The sequence below is a fragment of the Oncorhynchus masou genome, unplaced genomic scaffold, assembly GCF_036934945.1.
Source record: "Oncorhynchus masou masou isolate Uvic2021 unplaced genomic scaffold, UVic_Omas_1.1 unplaced_scaffold_1448, whole genome shotgun sequence".
In the NCBI taxonomy this organism is placed as follows: Eukaryota; Metazoa; Chordata; class Actinopteri; order Salmoniformes; family Salmonidae; genus Oncorhynchus; species Oncorhynchus masou.
Genome location: NW_027004454.1, coordinates 64,319 through 85,900, shown reverse-complemented (window position 1 = coordinate 85,900; position 21,582 = coordinate 64,319). Strand labels below are relative to the sequence as shown.

General features: G+C 42.6%; 2 protein-coding genes across 2 annotated transcripts in view; one reads left to right on the top strand and one right to left on the bottom strand.

Moving 5' to 3' along the window:
- Positions 1 to 980, bottom strand: part of LOC135530879 (E3 ubiquitin-protein ligase RNF19A-like) — a 57,549-nt gene extending 56,569 nt beyond the window's left edge. The window contains 1 exon segment of the mRNA XM_064959050.1: positions 834 to 980. The gene's annotated coding sequence lies outside the window, so the exon portion shown is untranslated.
- Positions 981 to 12,687: 11,707 nt separating this feature from the next.
- On the top strand, positions 12,688 to 13,659 carry LOC135530877 (G-protein coupled receptor 4-like). The gene has a single exon (XM_064959048.1). The coding sequence runs from the start codon at positions 12,766 to 12,768 to the stop codon at positions 13,585 to 13,587; it is 822 nt and encodes a 273-aa protein (XP_064815120.1). The 5' UTR covers positions 12,688 to 12,765; the 3' UTR covers positions 13,588 to 13,659.
- The last annotated feature ends 7,923 nt before the right edge of the window (positions 13,660 to 21,582 follow it).

Sequence of the window (21,582 nt, the reverse complement as noted above, 5' to 3'; positions counted from 1 at the left end):
TGCGAGCCAGGAGGCCTAATCGCCCAACATCAGTGCCCAACCTCACTAATGCTCTTGTGGCTTAATGGAAACAAGACCCTGCAGCACACAGCAATGTTCCAACATCTAGTGGAAAGCAACTCCAAATGAATGCCCATGATTTTGGAATATGATGTTCGACGAGCATGTGTCCACATACTTTTGGCTGTGTAGTTTAGTTAGCCTCTATGAATGGGTTAGATCCCACCCACATGAGGGCTAAAGCGAGCATAGTGGAATAGAAGTACTAGTTAAAACATGCTGTTACAGGGACGCGCTCACCGGCCAAAAAAAACACACGGTAGTTAGTTGATGCAACCGTCCGTTCACGTCCGACACCGAAGTAATGAAACAGGCAGGTTTGTGAGGCTCGAACCCTCAACCTTCTGGTCCTGAGCCCAGCGCGTCATCAACAGTACCACAAAAAAAACATGCTGGCACTTAAAGTCGATACAATTAAAACAACTATTACCTGGGCGCTGGACACAGTTTCTCCCAAATAAAAATTCCAGATAGCACAGCAAAATATTTAGGAGCATATGCCCCCTCAAAATGGTAGCACAGTAGTCATGTCAATAGCTTGTTGGATAACAATTTAAATTCACCGTCTGACCAAACAAACATGGATATAACTAACCCCAATTAAGATACAAATAGGGTATTGATTGTGTTACATATCTGTAAAATGGAAACAGTGTCGCTACAAGAGGCAGACAGAGCAGAATCGGCCAGATAGATGTTTAGCTACCTAGCTAGCTAACAACTGACTGGTCAGAAAGACAGGAAAAATCACCTTCAAGTGTTGTTAAACGTACCGTTTAACAACTGTAATTCCGTCTGTCCTGGTCAAATGTCAACAAAACATTATTTCTCTTCAACATGCCCACCCCCTGGAGAAATCCTTCTTTAATCTCCTTTTCCGTCGCGTCCCACCTTCTTCCGTTCTGAGCTGATCAAAAGACGGGTCGAGTTCTCGTCCAAACAGAAAGTTCACACCTTCTCGCGAGATCTCGACCAAGTCATCGTAAAAGTCTGGAGTTTGGCTCGACATTATGTTTACTTTCATATGAAAAAATTAGTAATACCCTTACATCAATCATGAAAAGTCCTATAGAGAGCAAACTTTGAAATAGTCATGGTCATTTTTAAATACATACAGTGATACTTTAATTTACACAGAACGATCATCAAGAACTACTGTATGTTACTGTTACAGGCCACAAAAGAGTAATTTCATTGCACCTACCATCATGATTTACACTATTCACATGCTTCTCATAATTGTCAAGAGTTGAGAGGGACTTTCGGAAAACTTTCAAGGAATTCAAGGAATTTGGTTGTCCATGTTACAGACATATATCTGACAGGTCTGTCTATCAGAAGGGCCAAAATATCCAGGAGTTAAAACTGGAGAATAGAGAGGGACGCCCCCTGGTGTTAACTTGCAGCACAGTCAGTCTTTATAATAACTGACCTGGAATAAACAGAGTTCTGTTGATGAGTTTTCTAGCTGAAAGTAAAAGTTTAGTATTTTATTAGGATCCACATTCGCTAAAATATCAATACACGCTTTTTATACATTTACGCCTTCATGCGTTCCATGTATCAAGTACTCATTATAACGGCAACACTGCAGCCATTCGTTTCTTCTCATATATTACGACCCTTTGCTCTACTGTTACAATTGCTTTGTCTTAACAGGTCCTGACATCCTGACCTCACAGCACCAGTTGTTCTGTAAACACCAGAAAGAATATCAATCTCACGTTTGATCCATAAAAACTTGAATACTCACAAAGCAGAGACGTATCTTTAAGCAATAAGGCCCAAGGAGGTGTGGTAACGCGGGGTGCCTGGACACAGCCTTTAGCCGTGGTATATTGGCCATATATCACAAACCCCTCCTGGATGCTGATTGGCTGAAACCCATAGTATATCAGACAATATAGCCTTTAGCCGTGGTATATGATGGCCATATATCACCAACCCCCCCGAGGTGGGCGCCGATGACGTAGATGTCGATTAAGGCAGCCCCCGCACCTCCCGATTCAGAGGGGTTGGGTTAAATGTGGAAGACACATTTCAGTTGAACAATTGACTAGGTATCTCTTATTCCCTTATTGCTGTTGTAAACTGGTTACCAACGTAATTAGAGCAGTAAATATAAATGTTTTGTCATACCCATGTTATACGGTCTGATATACCATTGCTGTCAGCCAATCAATATTCAGGGCTCGAACCACCCAGTTTATAATTAAGGGCTGTGTCCAGGCACTCCGCGATGTGTCGTGCCTAAGAACAGCCCTTAGCCGTGGTATATTGGCAATATACCACACCCCCTTGTGCCTTATTGCTTAATTATAAACCATCTAGTTTGGGTCCTGGATGCTGATTGGCTGAAACCCGTAGTATATCAGACAATATAGCACGGGTATGACTCAAAACTACCTGTTTACTGTTCTATTTATGTTGGGAACCAGTTTATAAATAGCAATAAGGTTCCTCAGGGGTTTGTAGTACATGGCCAATATACCACGGCTAAGGCCTGTATCCAAGCACTCAGCGTTGCGTGGTGCCTAAGAACAGCCCTCATCCGTGGTATATTGTCAATATGGAAAACAGGAAGGAAAACACTGCACACTGCTGCTCACGCTCCCAGCTGATATTTATGTAGAACAACGTTTCCACCCTCAGGTCTTCATCAGGCATCCATATCCCATTGGCCTCGTTGCTTAAATATACGGGTGTACAAAACATTAGGAACACCTGCTCTTTCCATGACACAAACTGACCAGGTGACTCCAGGTGAAAGCTATGATCCCTTATTCATGTCACTTGTTAAATCAAATCGAATCAAATTAATTTATACATCAGCTAATATCTCAAAGTGCTGTACAGAAACCCAGCCTAAAACACCCAAACAGGAAGCAATGCAGGTGTAGAAGCACAGTGGCTAAAACTCCCTAGAAAGGCCAAAACCTAGGAAGAAACTAGAGAGGAACCAGGCTATGAGGGGTGGCCAGTCCTCTTCTGGCTGTGTCGGGTGGAGATTATAAACCTAGAGAGGAACCAGGCTATGAGGGTGGCCAGTCCTCTTCTGGCTGTGCCGGGTGGAGATTACAGAACATGACCAAGATGTTCAAATGTTCATAAATGACCAGCAGGGTCAAATAATAGTAATCACAGTGGTTGTCGAGGGTGAAACAGGTCAGCATGGCCCGGTGGACTGGGGACAGCAAGGAATCATCATGCCAGGTAGTCCTGAGGCAAGGTCACAGGGCTCAGGTCCTCTGAGAGAGAGAAACAAAGAAAGAGAGAATTAGAGAGAGCATACTTATATTCACACAGGACACCTGATAAGACAGGAGAAATACCCCAGATATAACAGACTAACCCTAGCCCTCCGGCACATAAACTACTGTTGGTGTTCTTAGAACCTGGGCGATAGGTCAGCGTGAAGTCAAACCTTGTGAATAAAAGGGCCCACCTTTTTTTTTAACATCGACGGGGTTGTAGCGGAGCGGGTCGTGAGCTTCAAGTTCCTTGGTGTCCACATCACCAACAAACCATCATGGTCCAAACATACCAAGAAGGTTGTGAAGAGGTCACGACCACGCCTTTCCCCCTCAGGAAACTGAAAAGATTTGGCATGGGTCCCCAGATCCTCAAACAGTTCTACAGCTGCACCATCGAGAGCATCCTGACCGGTTGCATCACCGCGTGGTATGGTAACTGCTCGGCATACCACCGCAAGTCGCTACAGAGGGTAGTGCGTACGGCCCAGTACATCACTGGGGCCAACCTTCCTGCCATCCAGGACCTCAACCCAGGCGTTGTCAGAGGAAGGCCCAAAATATTGTCAAAGACTCCAGTCACCCAAGTCAAAGACTGTTCTCTCTACTACCGCCATAAGACTGAAGTAACTATTAACAAATGTTTTTACACTGCTGCCACTCGCTGTTTATTATCTATGAATAGTCACTTTAGCCCTACCTACATGTACAAATCGCTTCCATTAACCTGTACCCCCGCACATCGACTCGGTACCTGTACCCCCGCACATCGGCTCGGTACCTGTACCCCCACGCATCGACTCGGTACCCGTACCCCCGCACATTGACTCGGTACCCGTACCCCCGCGCATCGACCTCGGTCGACCCGTACCCCCGCGCATCGACTCGGTACCTGTGCCCCCGCGCATCGACTCGGTACCTGTGCCCCCGCGCATCGACTCGGTACCCGTACCCCGCGCATCGACTCGGTACCTGTACCCCCGCGCATCGACTCGGTACCTGTACCCCACGCATCGACTCGGTACCCGTACCCCAGCGCATCGACTCGGTACCCGTACCCCGCGCATCGACTCGGTACCTGTACTCCCAAGCATCGACTCGGTACCCCGTACCCCCGCGCATCGACTCGGTACCGTACCCCCCAGCGCATCGACTCGGTACCCGTACCCCCGCGCATCGACTCGGTACCCGTACCCCCGCGCATCGACTCGGTACCTGTACCCCGCGCATCGACTCGGTACCTGTACCCCCGCGCATCGACTCGGTACCTGTACCCCCGCGCATCGACTCGGTACCTGTACCCCCGCGCATCGACTCGGTACCTGTGCCCCGCGCATCGACTCGGTACCTGTGCCCCGACGCATCAACTCGGTACCTGTACCCCCGCGCATCGACTCGGTACCTGTGCCCCCTGTATGTTGCCTCATTATTGTGTTACTTTTCTAAACTTTAGCTTATTCAGTAAATATTTGCTTCACTATTTTCTTAACTGCAATGTTGGTTAAGGGCTTGTAAGGAAGCATTTCACTGTAAGGTCTGTGTACCACCTCTACCTTGTCACAACACAACTGATTGGTTCAAACACATTCAAACGCATTAAGAAGGATATAAATTCCACAAATTAACTTTTAACAAGGCACACCTGTCAATTGAAATGCATTCCAGGTGACTACCTCATGAAGCTGGTTGAGAGAATGCCAAGAGTGTGCAAAGCTGTCATCAAGGCAAAGGGTGGCTACTTTGAAGAATCTCAAATATAAAATATTTATTTACAACTTTTTTGTTGTTGGTCACTACATGATTCTATATGTGTTCTTTCATAGTTGTGATGTCATCCATATTATTCTACAATGTAGAAAATAGTAAAAATGAAGAAAAACCCTTGAATGAGTAGTTGTGTCCAAACTTTTGATAGGTACTGTATGTAACCCCACAATTTCAACATTAGTGACAAGGAAGTCATTTTTCTGAAGTATTTGCACAATATTTCATTTGTTGCATTTGTGTGTGGTGGAGGACTGTTATCACGTTTCATCATTGTCTCAACATATTGGTTTTAAGTCTGATGGACCTAGACATTGCGACTGACCTATAAAAGTGGAATGGTGGAATATCACTAGTCACTTGTTTTATTCTCAAGTAGCTGCCTGTACTCCAGCACATCAAGTCTGTGAATATAAAACTGACAGCTTCTTCACCCAAAAAGGTGTATGCGTTTGGGAGGTCGACCGACTAATCGGAAGGGCCGATTAATTAGGGCCGATTTCAAGTTTTCATTTATACCTTTATTTAACCAGGCAAGTCAGTTAAGAAAACATTCTTATTTTCAATGACGGCCTAGGAACAGTGGGTTAACTGCCTCGTTCAGGGGCAGAATGACAGATTTTCACCTTGTCAGCTCGGGGATCCAATCTTGCAACCTTACAGTTAACTTGTCCAACGCAATAACGACCTGCCTCTCTCTCGTTGCACTCCACACGGAGACTGCCTGTTACACGAATGCAGTAAAACAAGGTAAGTTGCTAGCTAGCATTATCTTATAAAAAACAATCAATCATAATCACTAGTTAACTACACATGGTTGATGATATTACTAGATATTATCTAGCGTGTCCTGTTGCATATAATCTGACTGAGCATACAAGCGTACAAGTATCTAAGTATTTGACTGAGCAGTGATAGGAAGTGGCAGGCCCGTAAACACTCATTCAAACAGCACTTTCGTGCGTTTTGCCAGCAGCTCTTCCTTGTGCGTCAAGTATTGCGCTGTTTATGACTTTAAGCCTATCAACTCCCGAGATGAGTTGATAGGCTTAAACCGAAGTGAAATGGCTAGCGAGATAGCGCACGCTAATTGTCGTTGTGTTGCTGGTTCGAGCCCAGAGAGGAGCGAGGAGCGGGATGGAAGCTATACTGTTACACTGGCAATACTAAAGTGCCTATAAGAACATCCAATAGTCAAAGGTATATGAAATACAAATGGTAGAGAGAAATAGTCCTATAATTCCTATAATAACTATAACCTAAAACTTCTTACCTGGGAATATTGAAGACTCATGTTAAAAGGAACCACCAGCTTTCATATCTTCTCATGTTCTGAGCAAGGAACTGAAACATTAGCTTTCTTACATAGCACATATTGCACTTTTACTTTCTTCTCCAACACTCTGTTTTTACATTATTTAAACCAAATTGAACATGTTTCATTATTTATTTGAGGCTAAATTGATTTTATTGATGTATAATATTAAGTAAGGGAACACCCCCATGAAATGGACAAAAATGAATGGGAAGTCATTGGCACTGGACAAACCATATACACGGTGTCCAATACCACTCAATTCGGTGTCGTTTCGTTCAAAGTTGATTGCAAATGCCAGGTGTAACACTTTAAAATTCCAACAGGTGGCGAGTGCGCTCCACCATGGTTTTTCATATTGCAAATGTAACACAAGTCAACATCCAAAAGTAAAATTTTGAAAAAGTGAAAAAAAATTAAATAACTTATCACCCCCTAAAAAAGTGCTTTCTGGACCGTTTTTTGAGATTTGTTCGATTTTTTTTGTCAATTACACGTGTAAGAACTGTATGAATATACTTTTGTCCAATTTTATTATCATTTTTTTTATACTTGTGCATAAGGAATATGATTTCATAGGAAGTCAAAAGTCAAAAATAGCAAAAATTTGGAAAAAACTTCACACCCTTAAAAAGTGCTTTCTGGACCGTTTTTTTCGAAATTCTTCCAAATTTTGTGTCAATTACACATGTATGAGAACTGTATCAACATACTTTAGTCATATTTTATTATCATAATTTTTTACCTTTTTTATTTAACTTGTGCATAAGGCATATGTTTTGTCCATTTGCAATATGTTTCAATGGGCATTTACCATCACCAATTTGTCATTCTCAAAAATCCTGCAGAAATGCAAAAGTGACTGGCCTGATGAACACAGGATGGCCGGGCAGTGATAGTTGTTCCTTTCATCGCTCGTTGTGTTGATTTCATCATGTCCATCTGGTGATGTTTTTTTCACTGTTGAATAAAATTGCAAATGCACGTGCAATTGCAATATGTTTCAATGGGCATTTACCATCACAAATTTGGCATGCTTAAAAATCCTGCAGGAATGCGAAATTGACTGGCCCGATAAACTCGGGATGGCTGGGCAGTGATTCTGGTTCCTCTCCATCACTCGTTAGGGTTGATTTCAGAATGTCACTTTGGTGATGGAACCTCACTGTTTAAACATATTGCAAATGGACAAAAGTCACCAGCAAGTCAGCGTCCATCAGTCAATTAGATATCATTCTGACACCAAACTGATACAAACTGACACCAAACCCACTTTTTCCAACTCGTTTAGAAGCCAACTATCACATACTTCAGAGCTGGCCCAATTTTCACAACGCCTTCTGTTCAAACCATAATAAAAATGTAAAACACCTAGTTACGTTCGAGCTGCGGGTCCAGTTCTGACATCTACTTGTAGGCCTATGTGAGGCGACCCCGAACCCCAAGTTTCAGCTCGATAGGTCATTTGGTGTCCGAGCAAGAACCTAATTGGTGCTGAAAATCCACTTTTTTCCATGCCTTGCTACGGGGTCCTTGAATGAGCCATCGGACAGAAGTGTTGGGGTCCGTCTATATGGGCCAAAACATTTCTAAATGTCGTCATTTTCGTGATGCAAAAATGAATTGAAGTTATTGCAAATGTACGAGGCTGTTTCTCGGTCCGAGAACCTTCTAGAGCCACGTAACTCACCACGCACTATCGACCTGAGGTCTGGAACAGGTTTCTAAAGTTTCAGAACTCTAGGTCTGACGGTTCTTTAAAGGTTCCAACAACTAATGCAGGCAGTGTATGTCTGATGGTTCTTTAACTTCTTGCAACTATCAAACCCGGATCCGGGATCATAATCATAGCCTCAAACTAATTAGCTTAACGCAGCGGACATAAATCTTCCTACAAAATCTTCCTATTCATGAAATTCACAAATGAAATATATTGAGACACAATCGCAGCATGCAACATTTTCACGAAAATAAGAAAAGCAATCAAATTAAATAATTTTCCTTTGAAGAACTTCGGATGTTTTCACTCAGGAGACTCCCAGTTAGAAAGCAAATGTTCCTTTTTCCAAAAAGATTATTTTTGTAGGCGAAATAGCTCCGTTTTTTCGTCACGTTTGGCTGAGAAATCGACAACGCCACTACAACGCCAAACTTTTTTCCAAATTAGCTCCATAATATCGACAGAAACATGGCAAACGTTGTTTAGAATCAATCCGCAAGGTGTTTTTCATATAACAATTCGATAATATATCCGTCGGGACAATTGGTTTCTCATAAGAGCGATTGGAATAATGGCTACTTGTGTACTTTACGCAAGATTTTCTGCGGGAGCCATCATGTGACCACTTGCTAAATGTGGTCCCTTACAGCTATTCTTCAACATAAATGCGGAAAAGACGTCACAATGCTGTAGACACCTAGGGAATACGTAGAAAACGTAAGCTCATTCGTAGCTCATTCACAGCCATATAAGGAGTCATTGGCATGAGGCGGTTTCAAAAAATGCAGCACTTCCTGATTGGATTTTTATCTGGGTTTCGCCTGTAACATAAGTTTTGTTGCACTCACAGACAATATCTCTGCAGTTTTGGAAACGTCAGAGTGTTTTCTATCCAAAGCTTATTATATGCATAGTCAAGCATCTGTTCGTGCTAAAATATCTTGTTTAAAACGGGAATGTTTTTTATCCAAAAGTGAAAATACTGCCCCTAGTTACAAAAGGTTAATAGTTCGAACAAGGTTAACTAATGCAGGCAGTGTATGTCTCTACGCACCCCGATGTGTCCCTCCTTCCAAGCTGTGTGTGTGTGTGTGATTTAATTTTTCTTTTAAATTTTATGGGAGAAATGACTGACTTACAGTTCATGGGGGTTGCCTAATCACACATATGAAGTTTTGAAAAGATCTGACCTTTTTAAACCTTCAAACAGCACCTATGACATCATTTTAAGGCACTTCCGGTTTACACAGGAAGCTGAAAGCGGCCTCTCATGCATATTATAAGAGGTGTGCGTGAAGTGTATTATGTTACACGTCAGAAACTTAGTGTGGAATGGATCAGGTCCGGGATCAGATGTCACATTCCTGTTGTCACTCTGAAATACATCGAAGTAGAAACTTAGTGTGGAATGGATCAGGTCTGGGATCAGATGTCACATTCCTGTTGTCACTCTGAAATACATCGAAGTAGAAACTTAGTGTGGAATGGATCAGGTCTGGGATCAGATGTCACATTCCTGTTGTCACTCTGAAATACATCGAAGTAGAAACTTAGTGTGGAATGGATCAGGTCTGGGATCAGATGTCACATTCCTGTTGTCACTCTGAAATACATCGAAGTAGAAACTTAGTATGGAATGGATCAGGTCTGGGATCAGATGTCACATTCCTGTTGTCACTCTGAAATACATCGAAGTAGAAACTTAGTGTGGAATGGATCAGGTCTGGGATCAGATGTCACATTCCTGTTGTCACTCTGAAATACATCGAAGTAGAAACTTAGTGTGGAATGGATCAGGTCTGGGATCAGATGTCACATTCCTGTTGTCACTCTGAAATACATCGAAGTAGAAACTTAGTGTGGAATGGATCAGGTCTGGGATCAGATGTCACGTTCCTGTTGTCACTCTGAAATACATCGAAGTAGAAACTTAGTGTGGAATGGATCAGGTCTGGGATCAGATGTCACATTCCTGTTGTCACTCTGAAATACATCGAAGTAGAAACTTAGTGTGGAATGGATCAGGTCTGGGATCAGATGTCACATTCCTGTTGTCACTCTGAAATACATCCTTAGTGTGGAATGGATCAGGTCCGGGATCAGATGTCACATTCCTGTTGTCACTCTGAAATACATCGAAGTAGAAACTTAGTGTGGAATGGATCAGGTCTGGGATCAGATGTCACATTCCTGTTGTCACTCTGAAATACATCGAAGTAGAAACTTAGTGTGGAATGGATCATGTCTGGGATCAGATGTCACATTCCTGTTGTCACTCTGAAATACATCGAAGTAGAAACTTAGTGTGGAATGGATCAGGTCTGGGATCAGATGTCACGTTCCTGTTGTCACTCTGAAATACATCGAAGTAGAAACTTAGTGTGGAATGGATCAGGTCTGGGATCAGATGTCACGTTCCTGTTGTCACTCTGAAATACATCGAAGTAGAAACTTAGTGTGGAATGGATCAGGTCTGGGATCAGATGTCACGTTCCTGTTGTCACTCTGAAATACATCGAAGTAGAAACTTAGTGTGGAATGGATCAGGTCTGGGATCAGATGTCACGTTCCTGTTGTCACTCTGAAATACATCGAAGTAGAAACTTAGTGTGGAATGGATCAGGTCTGGGATCAGATGTCACGTTCCTGTTGTCACTCTGAAATACATCAGTAGAAACTTGGTGTGGAATGGATCAGGTCTGGGATCAGATGTCACGTTCCTGTTGTCACTCTGAAATACATCGAAGTAGAAACTTAGTGTGGAATGGATCAGGTCTGGAATCAGATGTCACGTTCCTGTTGTCACTCTGAAATACATCGAAGTAGAAACTTAGTGTGGAATGGATCAGGTCTGGGATCAGATGTCACATTCCTGTTGTCACTCTGAAATACATCGAAGTAGAAACTTAGTGTGGAATGGATCAGGTCTGGGATCTTTTAACCACTGGTAGTGATGTCATATGATCTCCCTGACCAATCAGCTATCGAAGACTGACAAATGCTACAGTAACACAAATTGTGCAATGAATTTTGACATCCTGGAGTATTGGACTTCCTGTCTCACAGTATTTAAGGCTCAGACGTACATGCTGTATTGTCACTGGGTGTGCACCGTGAGTATCTGTGAGTATCTGTGCTGTATCTGTATCTGTGAGTATCTGTGCGTATCTGTGAGTATCTGTGAGTATCTGTGCTGTATCTGTATCTGTGAGTATCTGTGCTGTATCTGTGAGTATCTGTGCTGAATCTGTATCTGTGAGTATCTGTGCTGTATCTGTGAGTATCTGTGCTGTATCTGTGAGTATCTGTGCTGTATCTGTATCTGTGAGTATATGTGCTGTATCTGTGAGTATCTGTGAGTATCTGTATCTGTGCTGTAAAACAAAATGTAATGTTTCTAACTTGCATTTACACCTCCTGATAATTAGTTGAGTTGATAGGCTACAAGACCAACGCTGAGTTGATAGGCTACAAGACCAACGCTGAGTTGATAGGCTACAAGACCAACGCTGAGTTGATAGGCTACAAGACCAACGCTGAGTTGATAGGCTACAAGACCAACGCTGAGTTGATAGGCTACAAGACCAACGCTGAGTTGATAGGCTACAAGACCAGCTGAGTTGATAGGCTACAAGACCAATGCTGAATTGATAGGCTACAAGACAACGTGAGTTGATAGGCTACAAGACCAACGCTGAGTTGATAGGCTACAAGACCAACGCTGAGTTGATAGGCTACAAGACCAACGCTGAGTTGATAGGCTACAAGACCAACGCTGAGTTGATAGGCTACAAGACCAACGCTGAGTTGATAGGCTACAAGACCAACGCTGAGTTGATAGGCTACAAGACCAACGCTGAGTTGATAGGCTACAAGACCAACGCTGAGTTGATAGGCTACAAGACCAACGCTGAGTTGATAGGCTACAAGACCAACGCTGAGTTGATAGGCTACAAGACCAACGCTGAGTTGATAGGCTACAAGACCAACGCTGAGTTGATAGGCTACAAGACCAACGCTGAGTTGATAGGCTACAAGACCAACGCTGAGTTGATAGGCTACAAGACCAACGCCTGTTAATCTAATTGAACCACCAGGTGAGACAATACTGTAGATTCCACATGGTTGCTCAATGGCTATTTGAACTGCTCTTGTGCTTCACGTGTTAAACACTGAAATACACAGTGATGACTTAGTTTTTTTCTATCATATGATATTCATTTAAAAAATGTGGTAACGGCTCAATTGATGAGTTAATTGCATAAAAAGAGATGTTTTAAGGTATCCTGACATTTACACAAAGTAAGAATGTTAATGTCTATAGACATTGCACTTTGACAGGTCGTTGTTGTATTACATGTTCAGTTTCACTAAAAATATGCACAACGTAGACCTATATTGAGCATACTTCCTGTTTCTTTAGAAGGAAGGGAAATGCTTTTAGATTTAGAGTAAAGATGCATTAATTGAGCTCAAAACTAGACCTGTTTTAAAGAATCATGACTGGGATCTTAGATGTTATAGAGTAAAACACCAGCTATTTCACTCCCCCCCCACCGTGTGTAGGCGCACAGGAAGATATTAAGGACCTTGGAATCTGGAATCTGAAGAACCCTGCCATTCGCTAGTTCCTGCAACAACAAGCACCATCAAGGATGGCTGGAGCAAACCTCTACAATGTCACGGACGACATCCCGTCCAATTGGAGCGTCATTGAAACCGTCGTACAGTGGACAACATTCTCCATCGGTTTTCCTCTGATCTGTCTGTCCATTTATGCCATGTACTTCCTGATCAGAGCTGATCACATCGCTCCAGTCTATGTTATCAACCTTCTTATTGCAGATCTCATTCAGATCTGCACGAGGCCATTCAACCTGTCTGGTACCTGGAATATGATTGTAATATTTATTGAATTCTTTGGTATCAGTGCGAGCATTGGTTTCATGGTATGTGTTGCTCTGGAGAGATATCTTGTGATTGCATTTCCTCTCTGGTACCGTTTTCGTCGTAACATCAAATACTCGCTCATAATGTCCTCCGTTATCTGGGTTATCCCTTTCATCCAAATCTCCATGTTGTACCTCACGCCGACTTTCGGGACGAAACTGATTCTGTTTGCAGTTACCCTCCTCATACCCTTCCCATTGCTCATATTCTTCCTCGTGGGCACGTTGAAAGCTCTGTCCGTCTCCCTCTCTGTGCCAGCTGTCGAACAGAGACGGATTATTGGTACCCTGGCCCTTGTGCTGGGCAATTACACAGTCCTGTTCCTACCCCTCATCATACAATATCTGATAGCAGGGGTAACAGGCCATAACAATGTAGAGATTGGGACGCTCTTTGAGAGATTCAGCCCCCTTGTGGATCCCCTACTCTATGTGTTCATGAGAAAGGGAGCGAAGGACACTCTGGCCTTCCCTGCGTCAACAAGCTCATGGGTGCCGAGGAGCAGAGTCAGGTCACCAACACTATGACCATGACTGACAGTGTAGTAGAAGGCTCCAGGTAGGACAGATGCAGGGAAAAGAACTGTATCTGTATTTTTTATTTTTACCTTTATTTAACCAGGCAAGTCAGTTAAGAACAAATTCTTATTTTCAATGACGGCCTGGGAACAGTGGGTTAACTGCCTGTTCAGGGGCAGAACAACAGATTTGTACCTTGTCAGCTCGGGGGATTTGAACATGAAACCTTTCGGTTACTAGTCCAACGCTCTAACCATTAGGCTACCCTGCCGCCCCTACACTCTAACCACTATGCTACCCTGCCGCCCCTACACTCTAACCACTATGCTACCCTGCCCCCTCTACACTCTAACCACTAGGCTACCCTGCCCCCTCTACACTCTAACCACTAGGCTACCCTGCCGCCCCTACACTCTAACCACTAGGCTACCCTGCCTCCTCTACACTCTAACCACTAGGGTACCTACCACCTCTACACTCTAACCACTAGGCTACCCTGCCCCCTCTACACTCTAACCACTAGGCTACCCTGCCCCCTCTACACTCTAACCACTAGGCTACCCTGCCCCCTCTACACTCTAACCACTAGGGTACCTACCACCTCTACACTCTAACCACTAATCTTCCCTGCACTATGTATAACTCCTATCAACTCCTGGTTAAAATTATCGTATCGAAACATTGTTGGGAGCTTTAACAGTGTGCGGCCTTGTTCTTTTCTTTGTTAAAAAAGATGCCATCACGGGCCTCCCGAGTGGCGCAGTGGTCGTCACTACAGACCCGGGTTTGATTCCAGGCTGTGCCATAACCGGCCGCGACAAACAATTTTCCCAGCATTGTCCGGGTTAAGGGAGGGTTTGACCAAGGGGGATTTACTTGGCTCATCACGCTCTAGCGACTCCTTGCGGCCCAGGCGCCTGCAAGCTGACCGGTTCCAGTGGACGGCGTTTCCTCCGACACGTTGGGGCAGCTAGCTTCCGGGTTAAGCTTGCGGGTGTTAAGGAGTGCGGTTTGGCTGGTCATGTTTCGGAGGAGCCTTTGATGCAACTCCCCAACAGGCTCGGGAGAGGCAACGAGACAAGATCGCAATTGGATATCACAAAATTGGGGAGGAAAAAGGGGGTTAAAAAATGTATTGTTAAGTGTTGTAGTTAAAATGTGAAGAGTACATGCCTTGCTTTTTTTATATACAATACATGACATACTGTGTTGTACACAGCCCTATTCTGCATTGCGCTGTGTGTGTTGGGCTTGTATTGCAGCTTTATTATAATATATATATATAATAACATGGACTTCTTTCCTTCAATAAATTGATCATGTGGATATTTGAGATCGCTCTTTCTCCTCTTTTGTTCCCATTCTCTCCCAGAGTCCCTTTAAAAAGAGGAGACTGAAAGTGGTCAGAGATAGAGCCAGTTTATTCAGATCCCAATAGGAGTACAAGTACATTCACAATACAACCTACAAGCCCATGTCTGTAGTACCTAATGAAATTTGAGTTCAGTTTGAGTAATATAACATGTCATTACATAGGAGGGTGATGTCATTACATAGGAGGGTGTAATATAACATGTCATTACATAGGAGGGTGATGTCATTACATAGGAGGGTGTAATATAACATGTCATTACATAGGAGGGTGATGTCATTACATAGGAGGGTGATGTCATTACATAGGAGGGTGTAATATAACATGTCATTACATAGGAGGGTGATGTCATTACATAGGAGGGTGTAATATAACATGTCATTACATAGGAGGGTGATGTCATTACATAGGAGGGTGTAATATAACATGTCATTACATAGGAGGGTGATGTCATTACATAGGAGGGTGATGTCATTACATAGGAGGGTGTAATATAACATGTCATTACATAGGAGGGTGTAATATAACATGTCATTACATAGGAGGGTGTAATATAACATGTCATTACATAGGAGGGTGATGTCATTTGTAAGTCGCTCTGGATAAGAGCGTCTGCTAAATGACTTAAATGTAATGTATGTAATGTCATTACACAGGAGGGTGTAATATAACATATCATTACATAGGAGGGTGATGTCATTACATAGGAGGGTGATGTCATTACATAGGAGGGTGATGTCATTACATAGGAGGGTGTAATATAACATGTCATTACATAGGAGGGTGATGTCATTACATAGGAGGGTGATGTCGTTACATAGGAGGGTGATGTCATTACATAGGAGGGTGTAATATAACATGTCATTACATAGGAGGGTGTAATATAACATGTCATTACATAGGAGGGTGTAATATAACATGTCATTACATAGGAGGGTGTAATATAACATATCATTACATAGGAGGGTGATGTCATTACATAGGAGGGTGATATCATTACATGGGAGGGTGATGTCATTACATGGGAGGGTGATGTCATTACATAGGAGGGTGATGTCATTACATAGGAGGGTGTAATATAACATGTCATTACATAGGAGGGTGATGTCATTACATAGGAGGGTGTAATATAACATGTCATTACATAGGAGGGTGATGTCATTACATAGGAGGGTGTAATATAACATGTCATTACATGGGAGGGTGATGTCGTTACATGGGAGGGTGATGTCGTTACATGGGAGGGTGATGTCGTTACATGGGAGGGTGATGTCGTTACATGGGAGGGTGATGTCGTTACATGGGAGGGTGATGTCGTTACATGGGAGGGTGATGTCGTTACATGGGAGGGTGATGTCGTTACATAGGAGGGTGATGTCGTTACATAGGAGGGTGATGTCGTTACATAGGAGGGTGATGTCGTTACATAGGAGGGTGATGTCGTTACATAGGAGGGTGATGTCGTTACATAGGAGGGTGATGTCGTTACATAGGAGGGTGATGTCGTTACATAGGAGGGTGATGTCGTTACATAGGAGGGTGATGTCGTTACATAGGAGGGTGATGTCGTTACATAGGAGTGTGATGTATAGCACATTCAGATGATACTAACCCACTGTATAGCACATTCAGATGATACTAACCCACTGTATAGCACATTCAGATGATACTAACCCACTGTATAGCACATTCAGATGATACTAACCCACTGTATAGCACATTCAGATGATACTAACCCACTGTATAGCACATTCAGATGATACTAACCCACTGTATAGCACATTCAGATGATACTAACCCACTGTATAGCACATTCAGATGATACTAACCCACTGTATAGCACATTCAGATGATACTAACCCACTGTATAGCACATTCAGATGATACTAACCCACTGTATAGCACATTCAGATGATACTAACCCACTGTATAGCACATTCAGATGATACTAACCCACTGTATAGCACATTCAGATGATACTAACCCACTGTATAGCACATTCAGATGATACTAACCCACTGTATAGCACATTCAGATGATACTAACCCACTGTATAGCACATTCAGATGATACTAACCCACTGTATAGCACATTCAGATGATACTAACCCACTGTATAGCACATTCAGATGATACTAACCCACTGTATAGCACATTCAGATGATACTAACCCACTGTATAGCACATTCAGATGATACTAACCCACTGTATAGCACATTCAGATGATACTAAACCACTGTATAGCACATTCAGATGATACTAAACCACTGTATAGCACATTCAGATGATACTAACCCACTGTATAGCACATTCAGATGATACTAACCCACTGTATAACACATTCAGATGATACTAACCCACTGTATAGCACATTCAGATGATACTAACCCACTGTATAGCACATTCAGATGATACTAACCCACTGTATAGCACATTCAGATGATACTAACCCACTGTATAGCACATTCAGATGATACTAAACCACTGTATAGCACATTCAGATGATACTAAACCACTGTATAGCACATTCAGATGATACTAAACCACTGTATAGCACATTCAGATGATACTAACCCACTGTATAGCACATTCAGATGATACTAACCCACTGTATAGCACATTCAGATGATACTAACCCACTGTATAGCACATTCAGATGATACTAAATCACTGTATAGTACCAGATGATACTAACCCACTGTATAGCACATTCAGATGATACTAACCCACTGTATAGCACATTCAGATGATACTAAACCACTGTGTTCATTGTACCATGGTGACGCAGTGGCCAGGGCAGATAGGGGTTTGAATGACTAGGCACGTTGGGCAGCCTTCCTTCTCCAGAGACACAGTGTGGTTGATGAGCTGACAGGGCTGCGTGTCCTGATGGGCAGTGTGTTTGGGCATTTAAACAGTGGAGGAGGCTGCTATTCAGGGTTGGACGCTCTCTGTTCACAACAACCTTGAATAGAGTCCCATGTTGGTAACAGAATGGATGAGGCCTACATGAACAGGTTACCATTGATTAGGCCTACACGAACAGGTTACCATTGATTAGGCCTACACGAACAGGTTACCATTGATTAGGCCTACACGAACAGATTACCATTGATTAGGCCTACACGAACAGATTACCATTGATTAGGCCTACACGAACAGGTTACCATTGATTAGGCCTACACGAATTAGGCCACTGTATAGCACATTCAGATGAGACTAACCCACTGTATAGCACATTCAGATGAGACTAACCCACTGTATAGCACATTCAGATGATACTAACCCACTGTATAGCACATTCAGATGAGACTAACCCACTGTATAGCTCATTCAGATACTAACCCACTGTATAGCACATTCAGATGATACTAACCCACTGTATAGCACCAGATGATACTAAACCACTGTATAGCACATTCAGATGATACTAAACCACTGTATAGCACATTCAGATGATACTAAACCACTGTATAGTCCCAGATGATACTAACCCATTGTATAGCACATTCAGATGATACTAACCCACTGTATAGCACATTCAGATGATACTAAACCACTGTATAGCACATTCAGATGATACTAAACCACTGTATAGCACATTCAGATGATACTAAACCACTGTATAGTACCAGATGATACTAAACCACTGTATAGTACCAGATGATACTAAACCACTGTATAGTACCAGATGATACTAAATCACTGTATAGTACCAGATGATACTAACCCACTGTATAGCACATTCAGATGATACTAACCCACTGTATAGCACATTCAGATGATACTAAACCACTGTATAGCACATTCAGATGATACTAAACCACTGTATAGCACATTCAGATGATACTAAACCACTGTATAGCACATTCAGATGATACTAAACCACTGTATAGTCCCAGATGATACTAACCCACTGTATAGCACATTCAGATGATACTAACCCACTGTATAGCACATTCAGATGATACTAAACCACTGTATAGCACATTCAGATGATACTAAACCACTGTATAGCACATTCAGATGATACTAAACCACTGTATAGTACCAGATGATACTAAACCACTGTATAGTACCAGATGATACTAAACCACTGTATAGTACCAGATGATACTAAATCACTGTATAGTACCAGATGATACTAACCCACTGTATAGCACATTCAGATGATACTAACCCACTGTATAGCACATTCAGATGATACTAACCCACTGTATAGCACATTCAGATGATACTAACCCACTGTATAGCACATTCAGATGATACTAACCCACTGTATAGCACATTCAGATGATACTAACCCACTGTATAGCACATTCAGATGATACTAACCCACTGTATAGCACATTCAGATGATACTAACCCACTGTATAGCACATTCAGATGATACTAACCCACTGTATAGCACATTCAGATGATACTAACCCACTGTATAGCACATTCAGATGATACTAACCCACTGTATAGCACATTCAGATGATACTAACCCACTGTATAGCACATTCAGATGATACTAACCCACTGTATAGTACCAGATGATACTAACCCACTGTATAGTACCAGATGATACTAAACCACTGTATAGTACCAGATGATACTAAACCACTGTATAGTACCAGATGATACTAAACCACTGTTTAGCACATTCAGATGATACTAAACCACTGTATAGCACATTCAGATGATACTAACCCCCTGTATAGCACATTCAGATGATACTAACCCACTGTATAGCACATTCAGATGATACTAACCCACTGTATAGTACCAGATGATACTAAACCACTGTATAGCACATTCAGATGATACTAACCCACTGTATAGTACCAGATGATACTAACCCACTGTATAGTACCAGATGATACTAACCCACTGTATAGTACCAGATGATACTAACCCACTGTATAGCACATTCAGATGATACTAACCCACTGTATAGTACCAGATGATACTAACCCACTGTATAGTACCAGATGATACTAACCCACTGTATAGTACCAGATGATACTAACCCACTGTATAGTACCAGATGATACTAACCCACTGTGTAGTACCAGATGATACTAAACCACTGTATAGTACATTCAGATGATACTAACCCACTGTGTAGTACCAGATGATACTAACCCACTGTGTAGTACCAGATGATACTAACCCACTGTGTAGTACCAGATGATACTAACCCACTGTGTAGTACCAGATGATACTAACCCACTGTATAGTACCAGATGATACTAAACCACTGTATAGTACCAGATGATACTAACCCACTGTGTAGAACCAGATGATACTAAACCACTGTGTAGTACCAGATGATACTAAACCACTGTGTTCATTGTACCATGGTGACGCAGTGGCCAGGGCAGATAGGGGTTTGAACGACTAGGCACGTTGGGCAGCCTTCCTTCTCCAGAGACACAGTGTGGTTGATGAGCTGACAGGGCTGCGTGTCCTGATGGGCAGTGTGTTTGGGCATTTAAACAGTGGAGGAGGCTGCTATTCAGGGTTGGACGATCTCTGTTCACAACAACCTTGAATAGAGTCCCATGTTGGTAACAGAATGGATGAGGCCTACATGAATAGATTACAATTGATTAGGCCTACATGAACAGGTTACCATTGATTAGGCCTACATGAACAGGTTACCATTGATTAGGCCTACATGAACAGGTTACCATTGATTAGGCCTACATGAACAGGTTACCATTGATTAGGCCTACATGAACACGTTACCATTGATTAGGCCTACATGAACAGGTTACCATTGATTAGGCCTACATGAACAGGTTACCATTGATTAGGCCTACATGAACAGGTTACCATTGATTAGGCCTACATGAACAGGTTACCATTGATTAGGCCTACATGAACAGGTTACCATTGCTTAGGCCTACATGAACAGGTTACCATTGATTAGGCCTACATGAACAGGTTACCATTGATTAGGCCTACATGAACAGGTTACCATTGATTAGGCCTACATGAACAGGTTACCATTGATTAGGCCTACATGAACAGGTTACCATTGATTAGGCCTACATGAACAGGTTACCATTGATTAGGCCTACATGAACAGGTTACCATTGATTAGGCCTACATGAACAGGTTACCATTGATTAGGCCTACATGAACAGGTTACCATTGATTAGGCCTACATGAACAGATTACCATTGATTAGGCCTACATGAACAGATTACCATTGATTAGGCCTTAGTTGATGACAAACTGACCTTTGTTTTTAGCCTGAAAAGTCAGGACCCCAGAAATGGGGCAGGTAGCCTACACTCACACAGCAGAGGCAATATTACACGCATGAACACAAGTAGAACAGGTAGCCTACACTCACACAGCAGAGGCAATATTACACGCATGAACACAAGTAGAACAGGTAGCCTACACTCACACAGCAGAGGCAATATTACACGCATGAACACAAGTAGAACAGGTAGCCTACACTCACACAGCAGAGGCAATATTACACGCATGAACACAAGTAGAACAGGTAGCTTACACTCACACAGCAGAGGCAATATTACACGCATGAACACAAGTAGAACAGGTAGCCTACATTCAGTATAATACAGGAGTTGAATCAAAACATGTTTTACACCCTAGTTCATGAGTTGTCCA